Genomic DNA, 10,485 nt, shown 5'->3' with positions numbered 1-10,485 from the left:
TTGGTTAGGAGCAGGTGACACAGCGTTTCTTTCCTCGGATACCTGGGACGGCAGGAGACAAACATGGCAGCTGACAGCGCATCTATAATAATAACGCCTCGCTGCGTGCAAGAAGCTGCACTCCTGCCGAAGCCGGTGTGGCTCAGTGGATAGAGCGTCGGCCTGCGGACTGAAGGGTCCCAGGTTCGATTCCAGTCAAGGGCATGTATGTACATTGGTTGCGGGCACATCCCCAGTAGGGGGTGTGCAGGAGGCGACTGATCGATGTTTCCCTCTCATCAATGTTTCTTTCTCATTGATGTTTCTAACTATCTCTCTCCTTCCCTTCCTCTCTGTAAAAAATCAATTAAAAAAAAAAAAATATATATATATATATATATATATATATATATATATATATATGCTGCACTCCTGAGCCATGGGGATTACAGAGACCAGGTTCCAGAGACCCACAGAACCTGCTTCTCCAGGCCACACTCTTCCCCAAGGGAGGCTTTGGGTAGTGAGAGAGAGATGAGGGGTGAGCTGGAGGCTGGGGGCACTGCCAAGGGTGCCGTGAGTGGCCACTGGTGGGTCAGCCAACCTCTGGCCCCTCTCCTTCCCCAGAGGTGGGGGCTGGCAGTGTGAGGCTGAGAGTGTCAACCCTCAGGCCATGTCTTGGCTTTTTCTTTCTTTCTTTTTTTTTTTTTTTGAAGCAGCCCAGTACCAGCCACCTTTTATTAGGTGTTACAATATGAAAGGACTCAGAGGTGCTGGGCAAAGGTCACGGTCAGGAATGTGGAGTCCACACTGGGCCCTCTTCAGTGGTACTTGCGTCGTCGCTCATGTTTTAGCTCATGATAAGAACGGATGTAGTTGAAAAGCACATATGCTGCCAGCACCATAGAAACCCCAGCAACGCCCCCTTTCTTCACATCGATGTACTTGTTGTAATACCTGTAGTAACCTCTTTGAAATGCTCCAGCAATGCCTTTAGGGGAGAAATCCCGCATCCGAATCCAGGTTGGCAGCTCCCCTAATTTGACGTCCATCAGTCTCTTGTCCTTCAATGGCACCACTGACGCCATCTTGGAGTCCGGGGTGTCCGCTCTGCGGGGTGTCTTGGCTTTTTCTGTGAACAGCCCCCACCAGAAGCTATCTATGGACCCCAGCGACCAGCCATCTCCTCATCCCCCCAAAGACACTCATCGCTCTGGAGTTTCTAAGGGTCTTAGAAGCTCGCATGTAAATGTTAGAACAAAAGCCCTAGCTGGTTTGGTTCAGTGGATTGCGCGTCGGCCTGTGGACTGAAGGGTCCCAGGTTCGGTTCGAGTCAAGGGCACATGCCCATGTTGTGGGCTCAATCCCCAGTAGGGAGCATGCAGGAGGCAGCCAATCAATGATTCCCTTTCATCACTGATGTTTCTATCTCTCTCTTTCTCCCTCTCCCTTCCACTCTGAAATCAATAAAAACATATTTAAAAATTTTAGAATAACCCTGGTTGGTTTGGCTCAGTGGCTAGAGCGTCAACCTATAGACAAAGGGTCCCAGGTTCGATTTCAGTCAAGGGCACATCCCCAGTAGGGGCATGAAGGAGGCAGCCAATCAATGATTCTTTCTTATCATTGATGTTTCTATCTTTCTCTCCCTCCCCCTTCCTCTCTGATATCAACAAAAATATCTTAAAAAAACAAACACACACGCTCATCACTAGACCCTGACAGGTCGCAATTTCCCAACGCTTCCTTTAGCGGCAATTCCAGTAAATACTGCCAGAACGACCCCTAAATTCAGAACACAAAGCCAGAAGCCATCAGAAACAGGATTACCAGTTATCAGGTATGGAAACCTTGACCGATGGATTCTCAAATTACAGACCAGAAAGAGAACCGATTCAGAATAGCCTGTGCTGTAACCCCATGGAGTTATTTCAACTGACATTAATAGATGTGAAGTGAGGAATGGGTTATTTTGTCAGATACGGTTAAGAAGCTGTGAGTTCCACCAACTTTCTTTACTACCGAATTCCGCAGACCCTTTCTCTGCCACCACAGATGGAGTTTTCAAGAAGGGATCCGGTATGCTCTGGTTCCCACACTCATTTGGCCACCGGAACTTTTGGGCAGGGAGCACGTCCATGAGAACATTTGGGGAAACGGTAAGGCACGATGGGAGATCCCGCAGAGGGACTCCGCCTGCAGATGGAGCTAAAGGCTCCCTTAGAGCCCAGCTGGAAGCTGGAAAAGAAGGTTCCCTCCCTCCCCCATCACTACTCATCACATGATCATTTCTTTTAATAAACTATTTTTTAGAGTAGTTTTAGGTTCACAGCAAAATTGCATGAAAAGTACAGAGATTTCTGCCCTAGCTGGTTTGGCTCAGTGGATAGAGCGTACGCCTGCGAACTGAAGGGTCCCAGGTTCGATTCAGGTCAAGGGCACAGGCCCGGGTTGTGGGCTCAATCCCCAATGGGGGACTTGCAGGAGGCAGCCGATCCATGATTCTCTCTCATCATGGATGTTTCTCTCTTCCTCTTCCTTCCTCTCTGAAATCAATAAAAATATATATTTTTTAAAAGTACAGAGATTTCTTATATACCCTCTGCCCCCACACAAGCATAGCCTCCCTCCTCCCAACAGAGTGGCACATTTGTGACAACTGATAGACCTACCCTGACAAGGGACACCTTAGGGCTCACTGTTTGTGTTGAACTTTGGATGGGTTAGGCCAAATGTATGTCGACATGCATTTGTCACCAACTGATCACATTTTTATAGGTCTTGATCTCATTCTCTAATAGTTAAATTTCCTAAATCTAAGATCTAAAATGTCATTTTGAAAGGACCACTGGTGGCCCAATGTCTAAAAGAATAGATTTCAATGCTTTAAAGCAGTGATCGGCAAATTACGGCTCACGAGCCACATGCGGCTCTTTGGCCCCTTGAGTGTGGCTCTTTCACAAAATACCACAGCCTGGGCCAGTCTATTTCAAAAAAGTGGTGTTAGAAGTTTAAGTTTAAAATATTTGACTCTCAAAAGAAATTTCAATCGCTGTACTGTTGATATTTGGCTCTGTTGACTCATGAGTTTGCCGACCACTGCTTTAAAGAATTAGCAAACTACAGCCTGGGGGTCAAAAATGGCCTGCCGCCTGTTTTTGTAAATAAGTATAGTGAATGCAGCCACGCCCTTTCATTAGGGATTGTCCACGGCTGCTTCTATTACCCATCTGCTGAGTTGAGACTGTAGGGTCCTCCCCAAACCCCCAAATCTGGCTTTTTATAGAAATAGTTGGCCAGTGGCCATTAGTTAAAAGAGAAATGAACGGTCATGTTAGCTCAGCACTCAAATACTATATGTACATGGCTTTTTCAAAGTCAGATTTCAATGAATTTTGCTAACCTTTTTGAAACAAAGCAATTAGCTATATTTTGTGTCTTTTAACCATCTCTGTGTACAGGCATGCCTTTTCTATTGCACTTTGCCTTATTTCACTTCACAGACACAGTGTTTTCAAACGATTGAATGTTTGTGGGAACCCTGCAATCGGGCAAGTCTATTGGCGCCGTTTTTCCAACGTAATTTGTTCACTTTGCGTCTCTGTGTCACATTTTGGAAGTTCCTGGCGATTTGTCAAACTTTTTCATCATCATTATTTTATATATATATTTCATTGGTCACACACACACACACACACACACACACACACACACACACATATATATATATATATATATATATATATATATATATATATATATATATCTTTCATTGGCCTTTTACAGAGAGGAAGGGAGAGGGATAGAGAGTTAGAAACATCCATCAGCTGCCTCCTGCACACTCCCTACTAGGGATGCATCCACAACCAAGGTACATGCCTTTGACTGGAATCCAACCTGGTACCCTGCAGTCTGCAGGCTGACGCTCTATCCACTGAGCCAAACGGGTCAGGGCTCATCATCATCATTATTATTATACTTGCCTGACAACCAGGAAAGAAACGAAAGATTTTTCGGGAGGACCTGGTAACCTGACCGCCTGCAAGAGAAACAATATGCAGACCCTGTTGGAGTCACCAGACAACAGCACCGATAATCAGGCTCCCCTATGACGCTACAGAATGTCCTTGGGGAGAAGCCACATCCAGGCCTGGAGACCAGTCAGCTCCCAGTGCCCCAGGCGAGGAGAAAGCATCTGAGGTGGAAGACAGAGACAAAAAATGCTGTAAATTTCAAGAAGACAAAAGTGAAAGGAAAAGGAAATAGCGATAAGAGAGAGACAATGCTGGACCAAGCAGAGTTTGCTCTGAGAAGGCCAGCCAGACACTGCACTGGTGGGGCTGGGAAGCCAGAGCTGTCAGGACCCTCCCAGGCCCACCATTAGGAGAGAATCTGCTTGTAAAATAAAGCCAAGCAGAGCGGGGAAGGTCTCAACTACCCTTTGAACCCTGCCTCCTGCTAACCCGAAGCCAGTGCCAACCTTAACTCTCCAGTTCCATAAAACAACACCCCTTCAACTTCAGGTAGTTTGTGCAAACAAACATAACCCTAATGCAAGACCAAGGCCAGTGTACAATGTGCAGAAGGGAGGGTGTCTACAAACATTAAAAGTACTCCAATCTGAAAAATACGCATACTCTAATCTGAAGCTCCTTGTGGATATCTGGGGAGAGCTGACACTGGTCTTAAAACAGTTCTCTCAATTAAAATCCTGTATCAAACTGAAACAGAAATTGTATTTCCTCTTAATTTTCAGTTAGTGGTGTACATTATTTCTCCTTTTTTTTTTTTTGCAAGAGAATTAAAATGTAGAGTCCTAAGCTGGTTTTGCTCAGTGGATAGAACATCAACCCTCACACTGAAGGGTCTCAGGTTGGATTCCGGTCAAGGGCACATACCTGGTCATAGGCTTGATCCCCAGCTCCCACTGGGGCGTATGCGGGAGGCAGCCAATCCATGCGTCTCTCTCACATTGATGTTTCTCTCTCTGTGTCTCTCCCCCTCTCTCTAAAAATCAATGGAAAAATATCCTCAGGTGAGGATTAACAACAAAAACAATTTATTTATTTATTTTTTTGGTACATTTTGCTCTCATTCCCTGGCTGCATTCTCCCCTCCGAGTATTTTCACTCCTGATGCTGAGTTGAAGCTGAAAATTGCTTTGTCTTCCACCCTGGACTGATCGGTGAAAGGAAAGTCACACTGCTTGTGACCTAAGGAACCTGGAAGCGAGTTAAAACTGTCATCCTGGAAGCTGTCTCGGTGTCAGAATCATCTGGGGGAGCATTATTCCGCCCCAAATATACAATAATTCTGGCTCCATTCCAAATTGTGCCACCAGGAGACTGAGTTGACTTGACTTAACACGCAGCAATGCTACATTCTTTATTTTTTTTTTTCTTGACAAGACAGGATATAAAACATTCTCTCTTCACTCTCTGGCACTGGCAGGCATGGATGAGCTCATGAGAGTCTCTTCAGCTCTGTGAACAGAGGAACACTTTGGCCAGGTCCACTTTTGCTCTAAGATGTGATTTTAAGAACATCAAGATGAGAATGATGGGAAATTCTGTTTGAAAAGTGCAGGACTAGCCGCCGAAATAGCTCAGTTGGGAGAGCGTTGGACTGAAAAGTGCAGGGCTTTTGTTAATCATGAACGTTTGTTGAATTTCTGATCTACAGCAGGCAATATGCAAGCAAGTGGGATAAAGAAGTAAAAAGAGCCGAAACCGGTTTGGCTCAGTGGTAGAGCGTCGGTCTGAGGATTGAGGGGTCCCAGGTTCGATTCCGGTCAAGGGCATGTACATTGGTTGGGGGCACATCCCCGGTAGGGGGTGTGCAAGAGGCAACTGGTCGATGTTTCTCTCTCATCGACGTTTCTCTCTCATCGACGTTTCTGGCTCTCTATCTCTCTCCCTTCCTCTCTGTAGAAAATCAATAAAGTATATTAAAAAAAAAAAAAAAAAGAAAAGAAAAGAAAAGAAAAGAAAAGAAAAGAAAAAGAAGTAAAAAGAGCCCTGGCTGGTGTGGCTCAGTGGTTGAGCATCATTCCCTGCACTAAGGGGTCACTGGTTTGATTCCCAGTCAGGGCACACGCCCAGGTTTTGGGTTCAATTCCCAGTAAGATGTGTGCAGGAGGCAACTGACCCATGTTTCTTTCTCATTATCCTTCTCTCTCTCTCCCCCTTTCTCTCTCTCTAAAAATCAATAAAATCTTTTTTAAAAAAGAAGTAAAAACTCATTATTTTTTACGTCAAGTTCAAAGTCAAATAAATTTCCATGACTTAAGTCAAATTTCCAGGGGTACTGTTATTTTTATTCCTATTAAATTGTATGTATCGATACTCAATTCTTAGGTACTACAGAAGGCTATGTTCTCCAAAAATTCTCTTCTGATATAGAAACTACATTAAGATCTATGAACTGTCACTATAGAACTTTAATAGTACTTCTTGGGAAAAATTATGCTCAAGCAAAGTTACAGTGTCTTCTCCCAGTCTAAATCTGTAAGAGATTGCCTTGCATCTAGTCAGATTCCTGAGCTGGCCGTCAGGGACAATTACCCGTGTCAAACTGGCCTTATCGCTGCCTGCCCCCAGACACAAGAAATCCAAAGTGGCCCAGCGTGCGTGGCTCAGAGGTTGAGTATGGACCTCTGAACCAGGAGGTCCGGGTTTGATGCCCAGTCGGGGCACATGGCTGGGTTGTGGGCTCCATCTCCAGTGTGGGGCATGCAGGAGGCAGCCAATCGATGATTCTCTCTCATCAATGATGTTTCTCTCTCTCCTTTCCTCTCTGAAATCAATAAAAATATATTAAAAAGAAAAAGAAATCCAAAGTGCTAAAACAGTAGCTATAACTTGGACTTACATAAATCAGTGGGACTGGTGCTATGTCCCCTGGCAGGAAGGGGGTATGTAGTGTTCAGGACCCATCTAGTCTTCCTACTGGAGACGAAGCCCCATAGAGAGGTCTCGGATTCCAGTGCATGTACGGTGACCTGGAAGATGGCATGCACCTTCGAAGACGGTTGCCTGCAAGCTGACACACCATTGTCCCTCAGCAGGCTATTCTAAAGCTCTCTCGGGCCAATCACTTCCGGATGATGCATATATGGTAAGGCCAGCTGACCCCATGGCCACGAGCCCACTCCCGCACCTCCTCTGCTGTGAAGTGAGGCTCCTGGTCAGACGGCACGTTGTGGGGACTCCATGCCTGCGGATCAGGTACTCCCATGAGAGGCCCCGGACAGTGATGCTGGCTGACTCACTCGACTGGCGGAAAAGGGAAACCGTTACCCTTTGCATTAGATTGCTAGTAAACATGTTCACAAACTGGGAAGCCTGAACATCAGAAATGTATCCTCAGAGTTCTGGAGCTGAAAGTCCTCGTTCAGGTGTTAGCACAGCCGTGTTCTCCAAGGGCTCTGAGCAGGGATCCTTCCTTGACTTTCCCACAGTCCTCGGTGTTCCTTCGCTTGTAGATGATACATCACTCATTGTTCCATGGTGTTCTCCCCTCAGGTGTCTGTGTCTTCTCCAGTTCTTTTATTAAAAAATTTTAAAAATATATTTGAGTTTTTTCAGGGAGGAATAGAAAGCTAGAAACATCGATGAGAGAGAAACATCGATTAGCTGCCTCCTGCACACCTCCTACTGGGGATGTGCCTGAAACCAAGGTACAAGCCCTTGACCAGAATCGAACCTGGGACCTTTCAGTCCGCAGACCAATGCTCTATCCACTGAGCCAAACTGGTTTCGGCTCTTCTCCAGTTCTTAAAAGGACTCCACTCACACTGGATTAAGGTCCACCCTATTCCACTGTGATCTCACCTTCACTAACCACATCTTCAATGACCCCGTTTCCAAATACATTCTGAGGCAATGGGCGTTAGGGCTTCAACAGACGTCGGTAAGAAACACAAGTTAACCCACGACAGATGGTAATAGTTGGGAGGCAGATTGCAGTTTGGAAGAAGTAACTTTCTAGGAATAAGATTTATTCAGAAGTGTAATAACTTTCTGAGGTTAATTCTCATCAGTGAAGGTGGTCAGCGGTGACCCTTCAAAGATGTTGAAGAATGACTAATTCAATGTTAGGCTACTGAACTAGAAGATATTAAATTTCTTTCCAGCTGTTAGTCAATAAGCTCATGAACTGAGTAAAATTACAGCACACTACATGTTTCATTGGCACTGCCACCTAAAAACTTCAGTTCACATCTCCACTGACTGACTAGATAAGCTACTATACTTGGTGCTATGGGGAATACCAACGTATCTCCTCGACCGAATTGGTTTCTCCTTTTGTGGAAGTCATCATTTCTTACTCAGTTGTCCAACTAAAAAGTATAGCGTCCTACTAAGTATAAAACTATTGACTTAGAGCATGGATTTTGGAGTAAGTCAGACTCAGACTGAAATTTCAGCACCATCACTTTCAAGCAAGTTGTTCATTTTCTCATTCTCCACTTCAGGTCATCATCATCATCATCATCATCATCGTCTGCTGTTTTTATTGCTGAAAGCCCAATTCTGCTCAATTTAAGCATAATGTTCAATAAATTACAAATACTTAAAGTATGCAATTTAATAAGTTCTGATATGTATCTGTGAAACCAAGATAATCAAGACGAAGAATATGTCCATCAAGTTAATGCATGCCCCTTCCCACCACCCCTATCCTCACACAAACTCTTACCTAATTTTTGTCTAAGTTTCGCATTTTCTAGAATTTTAATGCAAATAAGACCATATAATATGTACCCTTTTCACCTGGGTGTTTTCACTCAGAATAATAGAAAGTTATCAATGTTGCATGCTTCAAGTTTGTTCCTTTTTTGGTGGGGGGAGGAGGAGGATTCCTTTTTATTTTATTTCTGAGCAGTACTCCATTGTATAGATATATCAGGATGCCACAATCCAATCACCTATTGAGATTGACATTTGGGATAAACTTGAAATTTGTAATTAAGTCTTTGTGTGGACATGTGCTTTCTTTTCTCTTGGGTAAGTACATGGGTGAAATGGCTGATTTGTATAGTAGGTACATGTTTTACTTTTTGAGAAGCTGCCAAACTGTACTCCCAACTGGTTGTACAATTCTATGTTCCCATTGCAGTGTAGGCAAGTTCCCATTGCTTCACATCCTTGCCAAAACTTGGTATGGTCAATGCGGTGGGTCTCTCATGCTATTAATACGTATTCCCCTAATGACTAATGATGTTGGGTAGCTTTTCATGTACTTATTTGCCATCTCTGTGGTGGTTTTTTTTTCAGTTAAGTAGCAGTTCAAGTCAAAATATTAATTAAATTTGCCCATAAACTGGGTTTTCTTCATGTTATTAAGCTTTGTTTTAAAATATAGCCTAAATATAAGTCCTTTATTAGATATATTTTACAAATATATTGCCTTGCCTTTTCAGACTCTTGAAAAGTCTAAGTTTTAAATTTTGATGAGCCAATTTAGCAATTGATTTTTTTTTAATATATTTTATTGATTTTTCACAGAGAGGAAGAGAGAGAGGGATAGAAACGTCGATGAGAGAGAATCATCGACCAGCTGCCTCTTGCACACCCCCTACTGGGGATGTGTCCGCAACCAAGGTACATGCCCTTGACCGGAATCGAACCTGGGACCTTTCAGTCCGCAGACCGACGCTCTACCACTGAGCCAAACCGGTGCTGGCAGCAATTGATTTTTAAAAAAATATATTTTATTGATTTTTTACAGAGAGAAAGGGAAGATAGAGTTAGAAACATTGATCAGCTGCCTCCTGCACATCCCCTACTTGGGATGTGCCTGCAACCAAGGTACATGCCCTTGACCGGAATCAAATGCGGGACCTTTCGGTCCACAAGCCAACCCTCTATCCACTGAGCCAAACCGGCTAGGACAGCAATTATTTTTGTATCACAAAGCACATCCTGGGCTTTTATGGGCAACCTTCCCTGTGCTATTGCCCACACCGTGGCTCAGCTTCCTAATTTCCTCCCTATTGATAAATGTCTGAGGACAACAGGAACTCTGCTAGTTCATCTGTTGAGTGGAAACTGAAAGCCCAAAGTTGGTTTTTACTGAATGTGTATCACTTCCACACCATTAAGTTGAAAAATTGTAAGTTGGGAACTGTCTGTACCTATTTAATGTCCATTTTTAACCTTGAGTGTGAGGTTTACCTTTATGATCTCAGGGCTCCTCAGATGTACTCAGTTTATTGCAAGTTCTTAACTTATGAATATATTAAAGACAACCAATTTATCTCAGAGATATAACAATATGAGAAACATTTTTTTTTTTAAATAAAAGAAAGCAAACCCAGTTTATTTACTTAAGAATGATAATTTTCTGAAGAGTAATTTTTTTTCTAACTCTGGGATGGGAAAGGTAGCATGTTCCACTGTAACATTTCATAGATAGTGATTTAGATGTATGTATGTATGTTTCAAAACTGCTGGTGCTTGCCTAAGTTTCCTGGAAACAACTATGATAAAAGACCAAGTACAA

The 10,485-nt window shown here is 43.6% G+C and overlaps 1 protein-coding gene across 1 annotated transcript; it reads right to left on the bottom strand.

The window, feature by feature from the left end:
- Positions 1-703: 703 nt before the first annotated feature.
- LOC311611799 (ATP synthase subunit f, mitochondrial) lies at positions 704-1,091 on the bottom strand. Its single transcript, XM_084864286.1, has one exon. The coding sequence runs from the start codon at positions 1,065-1,067 to the stop codon at positions 801-803; it is 267 nt and encodes an 88-aa protein (XP_084720412.1). The 5' UTR covers positions 1,068-1,091; the 3' UTR covers positions 704-800.
- Positions 1,092-10,485: the final 9,394 nt, after the last annotated feature.

This window comes from Pipistrellus hanaki, assembly GCF_964339955.1.
Source record: "Pipistrellus hanaki genome assembly, chromosome: 17".
NCBI lineage: Eukaryota > Metazoa > Chordata > Mammalia > Chiroptera > Vespertilionidae > Pipistrellus > Pipistrellus hanaki.
The sequence above is the reverse complement of the archived record's forward strand: the minus strand, read 5'-3'. Positions and strand labels throughout refer to the sequence as shown.

What these genes read in the sequence shown, in the direction of transcription:
- LOC311611799 (XM_084864286.1), bottom strand. Translation starts at nt 1,067, where the DNA reads ATGGCGTCAGTGGTGCCATTGAAGGACAAGAGACTGATGGACGTCAAA.